Source organism: Ranitomeya variabilis, chromosome 4 (genome assembly GCF_051348905.1).
Source record: "Ranitomeya variabilis isolate aRanVar5 chromosome 4, aRanVar5.hap1, whole genome shotgun sequence".
NCBI lineage: Eukaryota > Metazoa > Chordata > Amphibia > Anura > Dendrobatidae > Ranitomeya > Ranitomeya variabilis.
This window is the reverse complement of record NC_135235.1, coordinates 286,799,694-286,819,705: the sequence shown is the minus strand read 5'-3', so window position 1 is coordinate 286,819,705 and position 20,012 is coordinate 286,799,694. Positions and strand designations below refer to the sequence as shown.

The 20,012-nt window shown below is 41.4% G+C and overlaps 1 protein-coding gene across 4 annotated transcripts in view; it reads left to right on the top strand.

The window, feature by feature from the left end:
* Positions 1-20,012, top strand: part of PRKCZ (protein kinase C zeta) — a 208,129-nt gene that overhangs the window by 111,705 nt on the left and 76,412 nt on the right. For all 4 annotated transcript variants that reach the window (XM_077250091.1, XM_077250089.1, XM_077250093.1 and 1 more), the window contains 2 exons: positions 12,592-12,677; positions 15,129-15,260. In XM_077250091.1, coding sequence (XP_077106206.1) covers positions 12,592-12,677; positions 15,129-15,260 — 218 coding nt within the window. The remainder of the gene's footprint in view (positions 1-12,591; positions 12,678-15,128; positions 15,261-20,012) is intronic.

The window sequence follows — 20,012 nt, the reverse complement described above, 5'->3', positions numbered from 1 at the left end:
ATACATTTTCACACCAGTCAAGCTGTTATGACACCATGTTGCTATGGTAACAGTAATGGTTCGCTCCAGACTGGCCAATCTATTAATAGGTATCCCGAGACGAGCAGTGATATATTTTAAATTAAGTGATGATACTATTTATTAACGTGTTTTCTATAGAAGAACATGTATTGTTATTGGGGGAGTCTGGTGGAATCGGGGCAGTAAATATTCATATATTCGTTCTAATTGCCGCTTTAGAACGCTCCGATTTTGCCGCGCGTTTTAGACATTGAGTGTTACATTTTCTCCCTGACAATGTTGGTAAATTTTTGGACTCCAGAATTACTTATTCCTTTATAGTAGCATCCCCCCCCCCCAGTCACCTCATACAGGTTATGGTAGATGTGATTATCGGTAAGTGTATAGTGCCATCTAAAGGAAATTCTATTGCACTACACCCCATCAAATCTTTTATTCTTCTTCCAAGGTCTGGTCTACATCAGGGGCGGACACTGACAGCTTGGGGCCCCTGTCCAAGAATGTCTGAGCCCCCTCCTTTTATGGCGACAAAGATAGAGATATATAATTTATACAGAGAGAGAGAGACACACACATATTCATGTATGTATATTACGTAGTCTGCCTTATTATGTATATTGCCATCCCTTATTACACAGTGCCCTCTCTTGTTATATACAGCTCCATCCCTTACATGTCAGATGATATAGAGTCCCGTTTTTATTACATACCGTCCTGTCTTGTTGGGTATATAATGCAATGACTGCTGACAGAACATGGCAAAGTTTCTTTTTTAATGGAGGAGCTGATGGACTGGTCGTCTGGTCACTGACTGCTCCCATCAGCAGTCATTTTATATCTAGCAAGAGAGGGGACTATGTAATAAAAATGGGAGCTGTGAATAGCAAAAATAACAAGAATACACTATGTAAGAGACAGCACTGTACATGACTTAGTATATAGTGTACTCACTGTACACGTGAAAACACTATATACTAAGGGACTGTGCTATACATAATAAGGCTACCTTCCTGTATCCGTGTGCAGTGTCGGTGTGCTGCGAGCTTTTACAGACGAATTAAGCATGTCCTTCTCTGATCCTCAAATCGGATGTGAGCAAAACATTCACTGACCATCACGGATCTCATTCTCAGATCAGTGATATTCATGCATGTGTGATTGGACCTGTAAAACTCTATGAGCTTGTGTGCCATCCGATAAAAAAAAAAAAACCTGAAAGCACACGGTCATTTTACACAAATGTGATAATGTAGAATAAGGGGTTTTTCCGATAACATTATCACTCCACCTCACACAGTGCACTCTCTTCCACCACCCAATTCATTTTACATCCATATGTAACGTCCTCCTTCCCGTTTGTAAGTACATTATAAGTCTCCCTTAGGCTACTTTCACACTAGCGTTTTTTTGCATACGTTGCAATGCGTCGTTTTGGCGAAAAAACGCATCCTGCAAAGTCGTCTGCAGGATGCGTTTTTTCCCCATAGACTAACATTAGCGACGCATTGCGACGTATTGACACACATCGCAACCGTCGTGCGACGGTTGCGTCGTGTTGTGGCGGACTGCCGGCTGCAAAAAAACGTTACATGTAACTTTTTTTGTGCCGACGGTCCGCCATTTCCGACCGCGCATGCGCGGCCGGAACTCCGCCCCCACCTCCCCGCACCTCACAATGGGGCAGCAGATGCGTGGAAAAACAGCATCCGCTGCCCCCGTTGTGCGGCGCTTGCACAGTATGCGCCGGTACGTCGGGCCGACGCAGCGCGACAGCCCCATACCGACGCTAGTGTGAAAGTAGCCTTACTTCCATCCCAATGTCCCACATTCCTCATTGTCGTCCTCCTAACGCCACCCCCATCATTGCCTTCTCCACAAAGCAGCTGCACATGCGGTATGTCCACCCCTGGTTTACTTGTTGTGATTTTGCCACAGAAACCCCCTCATTGGTTTCTTACAGTACCAGCAAAGTGAATGATCTCTGAAATCTTATGCACATGCTGCTTATTTTTTCCTTGCATATTTTAAACCATTAACCTCTTCATGACCTTGGGATTTTCCATTTTTCCGTATTCGTTTTTCGCTCCCCTCCTTCCCAGAGCCATAACTTTTTCATTTTTCCGTCAATTTGGCCATGTGAGGGCTTATTTTTTGCGGGACGAGTTGTACTTTTGAACGACATCATTTGTTTTACCATGTCATGTACAAGAAAACGGGAAAAAAATTCCAAGTGCGGTGAAATTGCAAAAAAAGTGCAATCCCACCCTTGTTTTTTGCTTGGCTTTTTTGCTAGGTTCACTAAATGCTAAAACTGACCTACCATTATGATTCTCCAGGTCAGTACGAGTTCATAGACACCTAACATGACTAGGTTATTTTTTACCTAAGTGGTGAAAAAAAATTCCAAACTTTGCTTAAAAAAAAAAAAAAATAAAATAAATAAAAAAATAGCGCCATATTCCGATAACCGTAGTATCTCCATTTTTCATGATCTGGGGTCGGTTGAGGGCTTATTTTTTGCGTGCCGAGCTGGCGTTTTTAATGATAGCATTTTGGTGCAGATACGTTCTTTTGATCGCCCGTTATTGCATTTTAATGCAATGTTGCGGCGACCAAAAAAACTTAATTCTGGCGTTTCAATTTTTTTTCCCGCTACGCCGTTTAGCGATCAGGTTAATGCTTTTTTTTTTATTGATAGATCGGGTGATTCTGAACGCGGCGATACCAAATATGTGTAGGTTTGATTTTTTTTTATTGATTTATTTTGATTGGGGTGAAAGGGGGGTGATTTAAACTTTTATATTTTTTTCACATTTTTTTTAACTTTTGCCATGCTTCAATAGCCTCCATAGGAGGCTAGAAGCAGGCACCACTCGATCGGCTCTGCTACATAGCAGCGATCTGATGTTCGCTGCTATGTAGCAGAATTGCAGGTGTGCTGTGAGCACCGACCACAGGGTGGCGCTCACAGCTGCCGGGGATCAGTAACCATAGAGGTCTCAAGGACCTCTATGGTTACTATTCTGAAGCATCGCCGACCTCCGATCATGTGACGGGGGTCGGCGATGCGATCATTTCTGGCCGGAAGCGGTAGTTAAATGCCGCTGTCAAATGCACTAGTTAATAGTCCCGGGCAGATCGCGATTCTGCCCGCGCCTATTACGGGCACATGTCATCTGTTCAAAACAGCTGACATGTCCCGGCTTTGATGCGGGCTCACTGCCGGAGCCCGCATCAAAGCGGGGGTTCTGACCTCGGACGTACTATCCCGTCCGAGGTCAGAAAGGGGTTAAAGCGTTTTTGTGTGTTGTTTTTTTCTTTGCAGATCTGCAGCATGTCAATTCTTTCTGTGTATACTTGCATCATTTCTCACCCATTGAAATGAATGGGGAAAAAACACACAAGCGTCATGAACGCATGTATTTTATGCGCTTTTTTTCTGCCAACACTCTAGTTTTTGAAGCAGAAAAATCTGCTGCAAATACTCAGTGTGCGCACACCCCAGTGATTCCCCAGGTTGTAAAATATGGGAAGTGATTCAGTGCTGCTTTTAAATGGAATCTGTTGTGAAAAAAAAAAAAAAATACACCAAACCACTATTCACTATCCATGATTAAGACTCTTCTCAGTTGAAACTCTTTGGATTTTTTACCATCCACTGGGGTATCCACTGCCTGTAACATGCACTTTTAATGAAAGAAATAAAGAAATAATAGTTAGACTTGCCTTCTTGCCTGAGATCGCTGGTGTATTTAAACCACTATTAACTCGCAGATATTGGGTTAATCTACAGCTTAATAGCGTTCTGAAGCTGCCCTGTGTCTGCACTGACGGCAGGAGGAAATAAACTTTATTCATTTCAGCAGGCTTTGGCTTTCAGTCATAGGGGTGGGCCGGCATGGCTTTCAGTCATAGGGGTGGGCCGGCATGGCTTCAGTCACTGATCACTGGCTGTAACCGCGCCCCCAGCACTGACTGACAGCCAGCTCTAATGCTGAGCGGTGACTGAAGCCGTGCTGACCCACCCCTATGAGTGAAAGCCCAAGCCTGCCGGGAGGAATAAAGTTAATTTCCTCCTGGCAACGGGGCTCTTCGTGCAGTAGCCATGTGGCTTCAGAACACTATTGACCTGCTGATTAACCCCATATCTGCAGGTTAATAGTGTTTTCTTTTACATGACCGATTCCCTTTTAAGAACAGTTCCATGATTTTTACATTGATAAACAGACAATACAGTTTATTTGCAGTGTACTTTTCCAGATATGATACTGTATTGTGTATTAAAATGACATTTATTATTTTCATAGAATGTGCCTAATATGCAGAACATCATAATGGCTCTTATGTCTGCAGTCTCCGCTCTTCTCTGGAGAAGATTGAGGCTTGTGTCATAAAGGGAACACAACGGGCTCTGCGACTCTCTGGCCATGGTCTGGTAGTTTTGCTGCACAAAGCGAGATGTAAGAAAGAGTCATTGTTGCATCACTAATACATGGGAACAATATCATCTTGCTGTATTTTAAAAGGGACTTGTCAGCGTTGACATGCTTTGTATGACCGAATGTTATAGTGCAGGAAGACTGAGCAGATTGATATACAGGTGGGCAAAGCCTTCCAAGAATGTATGTGTGTGTATGTATGTGTATATATATATATATATATATATATATATATATATATATATATATATATATATATATATATATACACACGCGTATAATATAAATTCAGAATTATTACAGAATATTATATATTAGTCATGTTTTGATAAGGGGGTAAAATTAAAATCAGCCATACAGTTATTATGAGTCAGAGAAAATCCATGTGCAATCCAAAGGGTAGGAGAAGCTTGGAAACTATTATTAACAAATAGTAGGTTGAAGGGGAAACATTTCTTCTTTATTACTGGAAGGAATAACTTTGGAACTATGGGGCACATCAGAAAAATAGAAGCTGTTCCAGAATCAGCTGAGCAGCGGCAATTTGAGGTGGTGTTCCCCTTAAAGGGAATTTTGACAGTAGGATTAACTCTCCCAAGCCGTCTTTATGAGCCTGTGTCATAGAAAGTTGAATAAAATCATATCTTGACATCTGCAATCTGATGTCTTATTCCAGTGAAAGCCACATATTTCTTAATCTGTAAATGAGCTCTTAAGATCTATGGGCCGCACATAGATCTCCCTGAGAATCTGCCTTTCAGAGCTTATTATAAATGAAAGGAGGCATTACCAATGTGAAACATGTAATGACAACAGTCCGCTCTCCATGTCTCACACTGGTAACACGTCCTTTAATAATAACTAATAATAATCTTTATTTTTATATAGCGCTAACATATTACGCAGCGCTTTACAGTTTGCACACATTATCATCACTGTCCCCGATGGGGCTCACAATCTACATTCCCTATCAGTATGTCTTTAGAATGTGGGCGGAAACCGGATGACCCGGAGGAAACCCACACAAACACGGGTAGAACATACTAACTCCTTGCAGATGTTGTCCTTGGTGGGATTTGAACCTAGGAGACCAGCACTGAAAGGCTGCAGTACTATCCACTGAGCCACCGTGCCGCCCCTGTCCTTTCATTTATCATAAGCTCTGGAGGCAGATTCTCGGGGAGATCCCTCCGGCAGATTTTTAAAAATATGGATTTCTCTGGAATAAGGCATCGGATCGCAGATATTAAGGTATCATTTTATTCAGCTTCCTATGACCTACAATAACATATAGACGACTTAGGATTCTCTTTAAAGTAAAACAATCCAATGAAAGGTCACCTTTAACCACTGTAGGAAAGAAGTATGTAAAGACAAGGATCATAATAAATATAAACAATTTATTAGCAAACAATCCCAACTAAGCAGCAGACTGTCCCTTCCTGAAGTTAGTCACTGCAAAAATTAAGACTAATGCAGTTCTTTTGCTATGAGCATGATGGAGAATACCAGGTTGTCCTGTACTTGGCCTCTATTTTCATGCAGATATGGACTTTGTGTTGTGCAATATACATTGTTATTTACCATTTGCTGTGTAGGAGTGTCTTAATAGGAATGGCTTAAGGGGCTTGCCATTTGTAATTGAAGGCTCCTGACACACATCCTAGTACTATCAAAAGGTGATTGACTGAACATGCTTCAACATGGTCCATTTAGAAAAGTTTGGGGCTTGTGTACATACACTGAATGAGCGGCAAACACAAGCCCATGAAATAGTCACAGGTACTAATAAATTGTTCCTAGAATAAATGCCTAGATCCTGAAACGTATCTCTGTAAGATATTGTGATGCAGCAGGACCAGTCTTTGTTTCTTGCTGATTCTTTTAGAATAACAACACCTAAATGTCTTGTATAGAATTGGAGGTGCATATAGGTGGTCTGTATGGTCCCACAGAACTCCCATGCAAATCCACAGTGGTCCTGAGTGCGGGTGCCCTCGAAACATAGTTATGTAATGCTGGTTGTGTGTGGTCGTTCTTTATTTCAATTGTAAAGTCCTGATGCACGGACTTCATTATAGAGCTCAGCTCCCTTTTTCTGGTTTATTGGGATGTGTGGGATAAATGAGCATTTTTCATTTGATTTCTGTCTTCAAGGTCCTGCCCTTCTCCGCGGCCTCTGTTATTGCTCCTCTTCTTCATTTTACATTAGCCGTTTTATGTCACATCACTGCTTCTGTCTCTGAGGTCGCAATGAGATCCCCAGTGAACGAAGAATCACTTGGAGATTACTGTAAAGATACTTCAGATTTGGTTGTGCGGCCGTAGATTTATACAGTTACATTACATGATACTCATCGAATACTAATGAACTGTGAAAGGGGTGTGTTTTTTTTTTATTCATACCACATTTATAATTGAAGGGGACTTCTCTTCATTTTGTTGCAAAGTTTGAGTTTTGCAAATTTGCATTGTAAACTCTTATTTGGGACCAAATCAGCTGAGAATTTGATGTCCGAGTCCCCCTCTCTTGGATGACCATCAATTCTGATAGGAAAATATGGTAGGGCTCAGAATGAAATTTGTTAAGGGCTTTACCCATGTGCATAAAAGTGGACATGAAATGGAGCCATGTGTGGCCCTTTACACAAAGTTTGTAAACTCCTGACAGACTGTGCAGCCAGCTCTCCACTTGATCCTTTCATGCATGCAGTGTCCATGCCTTCTGACCCCTGTTCTCTCATTAGTTAGTTCTAGAAGGAAGACCCCCAAGTATCCAACTTGTATAGCATTTTCTGTGAATGTCATAAATGTCTCAAATAGTAAAAGTATTTTCTCACTTTAAAGTGGCTTAAAATATGAGATGACGCTGTTCCCAAAAGTACCGGTAGTTGTTGTAGTCAGCTCCTATCCACATTTATCCATAGCGCTTAAAGGGAATCTGTCACCCCAAAAATGGTCTATAAACTAAGGCCACCGGCATCAGGGGCTGATCTACAGCATTCTGTAATGCTGTACTATAAGCCCCCGATGTATCCTGAAAGATAAGAAAAACAGATTAGATTATAATCACCCAGGGGCGTTCCCACTGCGGTCCGGTCCGATGGGCGTCACGGTCCGGGGCCTCCCATCTTCTTACGCTGACGTCCTCTTCTTGTCTTCCTGCCGCGGCTCAGGCGCAGGCGTACTTTGTCTGCCCTGTTGAGGGCAGAGCAATGTACTGCAGGCGCCGGGAAAGGTCAGAGAGGCCCAGCGCCTGCGCACTGCAGTACTTTGCTCTACCCTCAACAGGACAAATCAGTACGCCTGCGCAGGAGCCGCAGCATGAAGACAAGAAGAGGATGTCATTGTATAAGATGGAAGGCCCTGGACCGGACCGTGACACCCATCGGACCCAGACCGCAGCAAGGACCGCCCCTGGGTGAGTATAATATAACCTCTTTTTCTCATCTTTCAGGATACATCGGGGGCTCATCTACAGCATAAGGGTATGTGTCCACGTTCAGGATTGCATCAGGATTTGGTCAGGATTTTTCATCAGTATTTGTAAGCCAAAACCAGGAGTGGGTGATAAATGCAGAAGTGGTGCATATGTTTGTTATACTTTTCCTCTAATTGTTCCACTCCTGGTTTTGGCTTACAAAAAACTGATGAAAAATCCTGACCGTGGACACATACCCTTACAGAATGCTATAGATAAGCCCCTGATGCCGGTGGCCTTAGTTTATAGGCAATTTTTGGGGTGTCAGATTCCCTTTAAGGCCCTTTTTAGATGAGCCGATAGTTGATGAGTGTGATAGCAAATGAGTGTTCGTAGGAAAGCTTGTACCTGATTGTTGGCACATTTAATAATGCTGGCAATCACCCGGCGAACAAAACACTAATTCAATGGATGATTTTATTTTTACGCCGGCATAAAAACTCGTCATCGCCTCGTGTAAATGCCCACAACGTGCACTGTATAGGGGTACAAAATGATTGTAAAGAAAGAAAAATCCAGCTCCGCAAAAAATACAAAAACTCTGATGTATTGTGTGAATAGAAAATACTCCAGTCGATGAATTAATATGTCATGGTAGAAGATAAAACATCCAGTTTCAGGTAGGGAAACCCTCGGTTTTAGGAGTAATTCGTATTGTTGTAGTTTACTGCACATGTAATGATATTCCTCTTCATAGTAGCGTCTTACAGAACACACATTTTCATCAATTCATCTGCACTTTAAGTTTCTATTGTTTCTCTTTTGAATGTCTAACTGTTCCATTCTGGGACATGATTAGGGATTTCCAAAGCGGCAGATTTACTAGATAGTGAATATTAAATACACACAACTTAATGTTGCTATGGAGTTTAATATGGAACATTTCTACAGCGCTTATCTGTCGAGCACTCGTTTAATTTAATTTCCAGGTTTACGTAGAGAGAAGCAGGTAGTATGAAATAAAAAAAGAAAAAAGTGCCCTTCATTCATTAATTTTATTTTTTTTTATTTTTAAAGGGGCTCTCTGGGATTTGGAAATGTATGAAGAAGTCTTGTGCGTCACAGCACATCTATCTCATTGTGTCATTAGACTCCCCTTGTATGTAAGATGGTTTTCTGCGACCACCACTTCAAGATGCGTTTACTCTGGTGGACTCAGACGTAAACGACCACCATTCGGTTGCATAGATGATCAATGGTCGTTTACTAGCGTGTTTAGACAGGCGGACTGCCCTTTGGTGTGCACAGAACGATTGTTCTGTTCTCGGCAGCACATAGTCATGTCCAGATGGTGTGCTGCCAAGAGTGATGATTTTTAGCAAGCTAAAAACTCGATTCGCCTGACAAACAAGCATTTGGCTTGTTCATCAGGTGATTGGTGGCCTATTTAAACTGTACAATTATTGGGAAATGACTATTCCTGGAAAAGTTTGTTTCCCAATAATCGGCCAGTGTAAATGTATCCTCAGTTTCCATTATGAGATCAGTGAGAAGTTAACTTTACATGTCAAAAGTTTGGATAACAATTCTCTGTTCCATTTCTACACCAGTCCAGCTCTGCCAAAGTGAATGATGCTGGGGTCGAGCGTGGCGAAGGCCAACCCTCAAATTAATCATAATTTGCACCACAAAATTACTCCAGAAATGTGAGAAATGTGCGCCTGCCCTTGGCTGGAGTAACATATCTGCAAATTCCTTAAGAAGCCAATGTATTTGGCACATCTCATTCCAACGCACCTTTCAATATCGCAGGGTCGCACATCACCAGTCTTACTGAATTGGAGCCAAATAGTTTTCCGAGTGTAAAATTGTTCATGTAGCGCAGTATCTTTGTGTCTGCTCTTTACCAAACCTTTGATTGCAAAAAAAAATAGTGGGAATGCTCATTGTCACTACTGCAGTCAAGAGGAAAAGTGTGCGTTGCATCTGTTACACTTCAAAAAGTCTCCGTGTATCTCCAGCCTTAGAGCTGGTGGTTGTTTCGGGAGATATTTGCACATTTCATATTATGTACATGACACTGACAGGATTTAATGGATTTCTTTGCAGAGTTTTGCATAATTGTCTATTAATTTTTTCTCTTGTCCAGAAAAGACTGACTGACTGACTGACGAAGCCTTTGTTGTCAGCTATTGTGTATTAATATACATACATACAGTTGCAATTAAAATTATTCACCTCCAGTTGCAAATTAGGTTTATTATCTACATTTCCAAACATTTTCTGCTGTATTTTGCTTAATTGGTTTATTGCACTATAAACCGTTCAACACATCTAATAACAAATGGTTTCTCCAACTTCAGCACAAAATGCCATTTTTACTGACTACTGCAGGCTCAGAATTATTCACCTCCTTTGACAAGCTTGTTTAATACTTAGTTGAGCCCCTCGTTCATAAGCGTGTTTAGTACTTGGTCAAGACTCTCCTTCATCATAAGCATGTTTAGTACTTAGTTGAGCCCCTCCTTCATGATAAACAGCGTGTTTAATACTTGGTCGAGACCCTCCTTCCTCATAAGCGTGTTTTACTACTTAGTTGAGCTCCTCCTTCATGATAAGTATGTTTAGTACTTAGCCGAGCCCTTCCTTCATGATAAGTGTTTTTAGTACTTAGCTGAGCCCCTCCTTCATCATAAGCGTGTTTTACTACTTAGTTGAGCCCCTCCTTCATGATAAGTGTGTTTAGTACTTAGCTGAGCCCCTCCTTCATCATAAGCGTGTTTTACTACTTAGTTGAGCCCCTCCTTCATCATAAGCGTGTTTTACTACTTAGTTGAGCCCCTCCTTCCTGATAAGTGTGTTTAGTACTTGGTCGAGCCCCTCCTTCATCATAAGCGTGTTTAGTACTTGGTCGAGCCCCTCCTTCATTACAAGCTTGTTTATAGTACTTAGTTGAGCCCCTCCTTCATCATAAGTGCGTTTAGTACTTAGTCGAGGCCCCTCTTGCTGTTGTGACATGCTCCAAACGTGATGCATAGCCGGATGCCAGCTTCCAGCGGCTCTCCTGAGGATTCTTAGCCCATTCCTCATGGACCTTGGCCTTCAGTTCACTATTTATTGTTTTTTATGTACTGCAACTACGTTCTTTGGATCCCATTAAAGATTTTCTAAAGAATTCAAGTTGGGCGACACTGATGTCTGCTGCAGACTCCTCCAGGACGCCTGGTTATCTATTGGTGGACTTTGATGTATGCTTGGGTTCATTGCACTGTTGGAAGACCCAACGATGCCCAAGCTTCATCTTCTTCACAGAAGCATTACATATGGTGCATTTACATTGCATGATAATAGTGAATGAGCATTGTTAACATTCATTTCACGAGTATCTTGCAGTGTAAACCGACTTCTGAGCAAAACTCCTGTTCATCGCGTGAAATGATCTTGTATGCAGCGCATAAAAAAATCATTGTTCTTGGTGGTTCATCTTCCTGTGTAAACAGGACTCGCACTGCTGAGAACAATGGCAGTCTATGCGCACTGAGCGATCTACTATAGTATATATGTGTGAAATAAACATATACGAAGAGTACATTTACGTGGAAAGATTATCGTGCACGAGCGTTCTTATGAATGCCCATTTCATCATTAATTTGCTGTGTAAACAAGCTGCCGATAATCCGATGAATGAGGAATACACTTACTCATCAGGTGAAATGATCTCTTGTGCAGCCCCCAAAAATAATCATTCTCGGCGGTGTATCCTCCTTTGTAAACAGGACTCGTGCTGCCGAGAACAATGGCAGCCTATGCTCAGTGATTTATTTTTTACAGTTTACAGTCTTCAATGCATGATGAAAACACATTTTGCAAAGTTTTTAAAAAATCAGTATACTTCTCTTCCCTGGTGCTTTATTGGCTCCCTTTCTTGGTTCACTGTCAGTCTCCTGATCGGCCGCCGTACTGTCCCAATCTCTGGCTACAGCGGTGAGATGGGACGAGATGTCATTGCAGGGTCCCGGGTTGTTCAAAGACCATCAGTAGACCCGCTAAGGGAGCTATAAAATCGAGATGACTACAGTGGTTTACATTTATTTACCCATTACATAGCTGCAGATCTGCACAATTTCATACGGATTTGCCACTGCAGATGTCCCTGCAATTTCTGGGACAAATTGTGAAGAAAGTTTTCGGTAGCAATACATCCTTTTGTGAACATGCCCGGATGGGGTTATTTTACAATGTTTTGTACGTTTTATGGTTTTATTGAATAGATTTGTTTTTCTTTCTTCTGTGACACATAATTTGACTATTGCAAGTGATCCGTTAGGTTGGATACATCTCGTCTAGTATCTGCCTGGGGATAGATGTCTCTTTAAAAGCATGGCCTCTTCCCATTTCACCTGTTTATCCACTAGCAAGAAGCCTTTTAGAAAGGTCTGTTAACCAGAATAGGATCATGTGAGGATGTGATGGTGGTGGGAGGAGGAGGATGTGAGAAGGAAGACACGGGTTGTACTCTGCTCTCGATCTGGAGCCTGTCATGGAAATCTTAGCTCTTGCAGTAGAAGTGATCTTTCCAAGCATCAGTGCTCAGCATTGATTATTAAAAACAAGCTGAATTGTTTTCCCCCGTTGCAGGCGGCTTGCAGATTTGTGCCTGGCAGTGCTGGCTTAGTATGCTTCTCCTTTACACATTTCTTTTCTTCCTAGAATCAATCTACCGTCGAGGGGCCAGAAGATGGAGGAAGCTCTACCGAGTGAATGGGCATCTGTTTCAAGCCAAACGCTTTAACAGAGTAAGTGATTCATCAAATAAAAATAAAAAACAAAATAGTCTTCTACGTCCTCCGAGATACAATGTGTTACTGCTTTATTTTATATACGAGGAAGATGAAATGGATCATTATAAATACAGTGTGTCACAGCCAAAAGCTAGAACTAGCGTGGGCTCCTACCATACCTCATCCCTGAGCTGTGCCGAATGTCGTTTTATCTCTGTAATATGCATCTTTGTGTATTGTTCCCAGCGCCCTGCTCGCTATGCTGAGAATAATCAATGCAATGCAACATTTATTACCCAAGTAAAATAGATTTAATTGCTTTTCTTAGACAGCTTTGAAGATGGGGGAGTTTATTTTGTGGTTTCACATTTCCAACGTTCTGCAACTGGGCCGCAGATGGAATTATTGACAGTGCTATCATATCATGCCAGTAATAATCCTATTAAGATGGCCAAGTGAGAATGTGATATAATGTTCCCGATCTCCAGGCGGAAATGTACTGTTCTCTGATACATCATAGGAAGTAGGACCCCCAGATTAAGAGCCGCCATTATAAATGTAATCCTGTTATCTCAGCCATTAGGCAAGTGGTTTCCAACCAGTATCTCGCCAGTTGTATAGACTGCACATCACTGCGGCGGTCGGGGAGTGCGCGGTGCTGTGGTTTTCCAACAGATGGAGAACCGCAGGTTGGAGATCACCACATTAGGTAATTCTCCATGAAAATTCTCTTTGGGGTATGTGCACATGATATCTTTCACACGCCGGAGAACCAACCAATGTTTTCCTAGGTAAAGCCACTTCAGGAAAAGATGGGCGTTTCATTGCACCTGAAGAAGCTTTGCTGGCTGTTTCGCCTGCGTCTGTTTTTCTATAAATCAAACTAGGTATATAACTAGCGAGCGGCTTCCTGAAGGAACTTGTCACTTCTTTTAACTACTTCAAAAATTCCGAACCCTGAATCTGTTGAAAGAAGTGACAAGATTGTGCATTGCTGTGCATGATTTTGTTTTTTTGTGGTGGTTTAGCATCGCTTTTTCAGGGGATCAACCTGTAAAAGATGTTGTGTGCATATATCTTCAGACTTCTCATATGTCTGAATTTTTTTTCTGTTTGAGGAGCAATAAAAAAGGGGAAAAAATATCTTGGGTGCCCATCTATCTGGTATCCGTTTGCATCTGTCTTTACTTTTTTTTTTTTATTACAACTGGATCCATTACGATCGGATCCCAACATGTGAACAGAGCTATATTCTGAAAACTGTTTAATATGTCGTCTTTATTATGTACGACAAGCAGAGGTAAATAGTTTGGTGTTAACTCCAACAATAGGCCATATTGTCAGACCAGTTTTTTCTGCTTCTAAATTGGCTGTATGTCTTCCAAGAAGGTCACAAAAGCTTTATAAAGGAACAGAACCAGGAAAAATGTTGTGTTTCACTAAGAAATCATGCACACCCTCCCCCTGTAGTCACCATACAATCTTTGGGGTTCTTAGCATCTGTGCCGATTATCTTACATTGTGATATACCAAGAGTAGAGCTTTTCAGTTTTCGCTGGAGTGCTCCTTCAAGGACTTGGGTTACAAATGGGGCTTATTGACATACATCGCTGGGGATGCTCCACTACTGGGACCACCAGGGATTACTATAATGGGGGTCCTGATAGTGCATTCTTCCTAGCTGCATTTGGGATTGAATATAGGCATATGGTCATACTTGATCAAGTCGGGGTCTATGGGACTGCCAGATTCCCAAGCTCCATATTTGCTGTACTTTTTTTTTCTCAGTTCCATTGACAGAAATAGATAATGAATGGATTATTAAAGTTATTCTTGACCTACCCCTCCATCCTTTTCCAAACGAAAAGGGTTAAGAACTGGGGATTGGGACTTGGCGCAAGTGATCAATGGAACGTTTAGTGATCCTTATTTATCACTTATGGTGATAAAGGACTTTTGTGAAAAAAAAACCTTATAAATCTATATCAAAGAAATGCGGGATGATGTCACAGGAGCAATTAGATGCTGGAAAATACTTGAACCTATTGGGGGCTAGGTCCTTAGTTTTACTACATTTCTCTACAGTGCGTATAGAGTTTATACATGGCTTCTGGACTTGCAGGTTTAGTTTACCATGCTCCTATACAAATTCAGGAAAGCGGCGAACAATAGAAGAGCAGTTGTGTTATGTGCGCGGCTCAGATGTTTTATGGCTTGGTCTCTTGATTTGTGCATTACGTTTATTGTACATAAGTGCATACGACTACTAGCAAATTGTTCTGGGAAACTCTTGGCCTGTATACCTCTGCTTCATGTCCAGCCGGGGTATTGCGGATGAAGCTGTTCCATTATTGATGGGGATGGATGGAGTCATGCTTCTGTCACTTAGTGCTACACATACATTATGGCAAACCGTGATATGACTGACTTGCAGACAATATTAATGACCTGTTTCTTCATTTTCAGAAAGCCTACTGTGGCCAGTGCAGTGAAAGGATATGGGGCCTTGGGAGGCAAGGCTACAAGTGTATCAACTGCAAACTGCTAGTCCATAAACGCTGTCACATACTCGTCCCATTGACCTGCAGAAAGCATATGGTGAGTATAAGCCAGTATATAAGCAACTCCATGAAATCTATAGATCTGATGTAACGCTCCACATGGAATACACAGAGGGACACATTTTAGTAGGAGGAAGCAAGTTTTTAAATGGGTTTTCCAAAAACCTCAGAAACTGGAAACCCCTTTTTCAAATGTGCTTCTGGGGAAGAGCTGGCGACCGCTTTTGAAATAGTAGGAACTTTTTGAAAATGGTGAACGATAGCCATTCTGTTACAAAATGGTTCTTTATTGTTCTGGAGGCGGAGCGGGGAAACGCATTGGAACAATGAAGAATCATTTACTTCTCGTGGTTCTCATTTACTGAAGCGCAGCGTGCTATCGTCCTCCCTACAATTATTGATCTGGAAGAAGTCTTACTTCTCCAGCCATGAGGCCGTAGCAGCGGTTACAGGCGTCTACCGCCAGGTGAGCACATACTCCCGCCTTTCACTAACCTGTTCTGTCTCCCAAACAGTTCTTAGATTTTTTAAATAGTCTCCATACGCCTAAAGGTTTCATAAAAGAAAAATCATGTGAACTTGCCAATTTGTAGCGGTGTGGAAGACTCTTTGCTGTGCATGGAGGTCTCCTGGTTCAACCCCAAAAAATGGTGTTAAGGGGGAGAGACGGATGTGACGCCCATTACTTTTGTAAGGTGTACAGGTCCTTCTCAAAAAATTAGCATATAGTGTTAAATTTCATTATTTACCATAATGTAATGATTACAATTAAACTTTCATATATTATAGATTCATTATCCACCAACTGAAATTTGTCAGGTCTTTTTTATTGTTTTAATACTGATGATTTTGGCCTACAACTCCTGATAACCCAAAAAACCTGTCTCAATAAATTAGCATATTTCACCCGTCCAATCAAATAAAAGTGTTTTTTAATAACAAACAAAAAAACCATCAAATAATAATGTTCAGTTATGCACTCAATACTTTGTCGGGAATCCTTTGGCAGAAATGACTGCTTCAATGCGGCGTGGCATGGAGGCAATCAGCCTGTGACACTGCTGAGATGTTATGGAGGCCCAGGATGCTTCAATAGCGGCCTTAAGCTCATCCAGAGTGTTGGGTCTTGCGTCTCTCAACTTTCTCTTCACAATATCCCACAGATTCTCTATGGGGTTCAGGTCAGGAGAGTTGGCTGGCCAATTGAGCACAGTAATACCATGGTCAGTAAACCATTTACCAGTGGTTTTGGCACTGTGAGCAGGTGCCAGGTCGTGCTGAAAAATGAAATCTTCATCTCCATAAAGCATTTCAGCCGATGGAAGCATGAAGTGCTCCAAAATCTCCTGATAGCTAGCTGCATTGACCCTGCCCTTGATGAAACACAGTGGACCAACACCAGCAGCTGACATGGCACCCCACACCATCACTGACTGTGGGTACTTGACACTGGACTTCAGGCATTTTGGCATTTCCTTCTCCCCAGTCTTCCTCCAGACTCTGGCACCTTGATTTCCGAATGACATGCAAAATTTGCTTTCATCAGAAAAAAGTACTTGGGACCACTTAGCAACAGTCCAGTGCTGCTTCTCTGTAGCCCAGGTCAGGCGCTTCTGCCGCTGTTTATGGTTCAAAAGTGGCTTTACCTGGGGAATGCGGCACCTGTAGCCCATTTCCTGCACACGCCTTTCCACACCAGACTCAGTCCACTGCTTCCTCAGGTTCCCCAAGGTCTGGAATCGGTCCTTCTCCACAATCTTCCTCAGGGTCCGGTCACCTCTTCTCGTTGTACAGCGTTTTCTGCCACATTGTTTCCTTCCAACAGACTTACCATTGAGGTGCCTTGATACAGCACTCTGGGAACAGCCTATTTGTTGAGAAATTTCTTTCTGGGTCTTACCCTCTTGCTTGAGGGTGTCAATGATGGCCTTCTTGACATCTGTCAGGTCGCTAGTCTTACCCATGATGGGGGTTTTGAGTAATGAACCAGGCAGGGAGTTTTTAAAAGCCTCAGGTATCTTTTGCATGTGTTTAGAGTTAATTAGTTGATTCAGAAGATTAGGGTAATAGGTCATTTAGAGAACCTTTTCTTGATATGCTAATTTATTGAGACAGGTTTTTTGGGTTATCAGGAGTTGTAGGCCAAAATCATCAGTATTAAAACAATAAAAGACCTGACAAATTTCAGTTGGTGGATAATGAATCTATAATATATGAAAGTTTAATTGTAATCATTACATTATGGTAAATAATGAAATTTAACACTATATGCTAATTTTTTGAGAAGGACCTGTATATCCAGGATAACGCTGTCGGGAGCAAAGCGAGGAACAATGCATTAAGTGACAGCGGAGAAGGAAACCTTTTTTTGATACAAGGGTCAGAAACATGAGGGATCAAGTGGAGGAGGAGAGTTGTCAGGTTTCATGTCCTCTTGTGAGTGTTTTGTTGAATGGGAGACTCTTACTAGGATTAAATAATTCATGTTCCCTTTTTTTAATAGCTAATAACTCTGATTATATGTTTCCATTATTGGCCGCTGTTAAAGGGGAGATGGAAAAGGTTTTTTTTGTTTGTTTGTTAAAATGCTCTTTCATTTAGGATATGGCTGATATTGTGGTTCAGCCCTTTTCGCACGGACGGTCGAGCTGCAGTATCACACAACCCATGGACAAAAGTAGAACCTTTTTTTTTTAATTCTAATCTCCTATACAGTCATGAGAAAACCTGCTCTTTAAATTCTGTTTTTAGGACGTAAAGGGTGTACTTATTTTTTCCCCATGAAGCTTCTGCCTTTTTAGTTTTTTTGTTAAAGGGACTCTGTCACCTGAATTTGGAGGGAACAATTTTCAGTCATATGGGCGGGGTTTTCGGGTGTTTGATTCACCCTTTCCTTACCCGCTGGCTGCAATATTGGATTGAAGTTCATTCTCTGTCCTCCATAGTACGCATGCCTGCACAAGGCAATGGAGGACAGAGAATGAACTTCAAAAAAACCCCGCCCATATGACTGAAAATTGTTCCCTCCAAATTCAGGTGACAGAGTCCCTTTAATGACATGATATAATTTGTCATGTGCTCATGTTAACCTGAGCTTCTATTTACCTAAATTCAAGAACACGGAACAACCAGATTTTATTTTTTCTTGAATATCGTGATGTGTGACGATAGAATTCCAGGAAGGTGTACTTCGTTTTCCTTAATTTTCTCACACAATCCACTAATGGGAGGATGGTTTAAGATATAGATTCTGATGTGACTGATGACTATTCTCTTTTTCTGCGCTGCAGCCAATCGCTGAGTTCAGTGGCTGTGTCCAAGTTGGCGGGATGAGCTGCTAAGCTCACTGGCTGCAGCGCTGTCTATTTGACATCAGCGCTGCAGACAATAACACACTGGCAGCAGTGGAGACTCCGCATCGGACTGGGGAAGGGTGAGAAAAGCATAGTTTGCTTTTTCTAAATCTGCAGCCATAGGACGGGGATTTTCTGAAACTGGACGATCCCCTTTAAGCATAATTTAAGGCCCAGTACTTGATTTTCAGGGCTTATCCCACCTATAATCCTGTGCTCCTCTCTAGCTAATATATTCACACGCACTTCCCAAAGCCAAGAAAGCTTCTTATTTACTTGCACTCCACTTATAGCGAGAATCGTGACTTTTCCTGTCCAGTATAAAGTGTTACCATAGCAGCTCATTAAAGTGGCGGCTGGGACTTTGAGAAACAGGATTCCCTGGGTTTTTTTTTTTTTTTTTGTACTTGGATGACTTTGCAGCAGCCTCATTGTGCAAGGAGCCTTCTGATTTTAGAGACTCTGTGCTCGACTTCTGTGTTATCCCTGGGTTGTGTTTTTTCATTTTACAGCCTATTTACATAAAATAAGATGCAATACCAGACACATCACGTGAACAAAAGTGCAGCTATTTCTGGATAAAGCATACATTTCTAATTGCACATATTTGAATCTATGAAAAACAAATTGAAATATAGTTTGTTTTATAAGAAGGGTTAACATTTTTTTTAAGTGCATGTAATTGAGCATAAACCTATTTTCTTCAGTTGAGCTTCATTAGAAATGTGGCATCATTTGCCTTCTATACAGCCTGTATGTTACTGTCTATTGCAGCTGCAGAATGAATTAACGGATAATCGGTCAGTGACCTCACTATGATGGTCGTCTGATAGTTACAAACTATTTCTTCTGTTTTCTACGGAGTTTATTTATGACCATAGACCACATCAAAGATGAACACGTGTAGGGAAACAAAGAGCACGGAAAAGCCAAACTGTGCAAAATTATTGATGAAACCCAATTGCAAAAAATTATGTTTAGCTTCATATACATAAAGTATCATTCAGGTATTTAAATGGTGATTGCCTATTTTCTTTTTTTTCTCCTTGATTTATACATGGGGCTTAAGTTTTATGTAGTTTTTACCTTTTTCTTTATATATATATATATATATATCAGGGGAAAATGTAAATAAGAAATTTGGGGCTATTTTTCACTTTTTTTTTTTACCACAAAAGATGGGAAAGTAACCACTTTAAACTGTGTTCCCTTGTCCATAGAAATTCATTTTATAAATTAGACTTTTTTTTTTTCATTGGATGTGGAGCTAGGAGCAGCGATTTTGAACAAGCAGTATTTTTTTTTTTTTCTTTTTCAGTTTTATTTTATTACTGTGCCCCCATTAGGTCTTAAAACACCTTTGGGAAGTGGTGGGGCATTTTAACACATCAATACATTCTCTTCATTGCTGAACATGCCCTGTAATTGTACCCGAA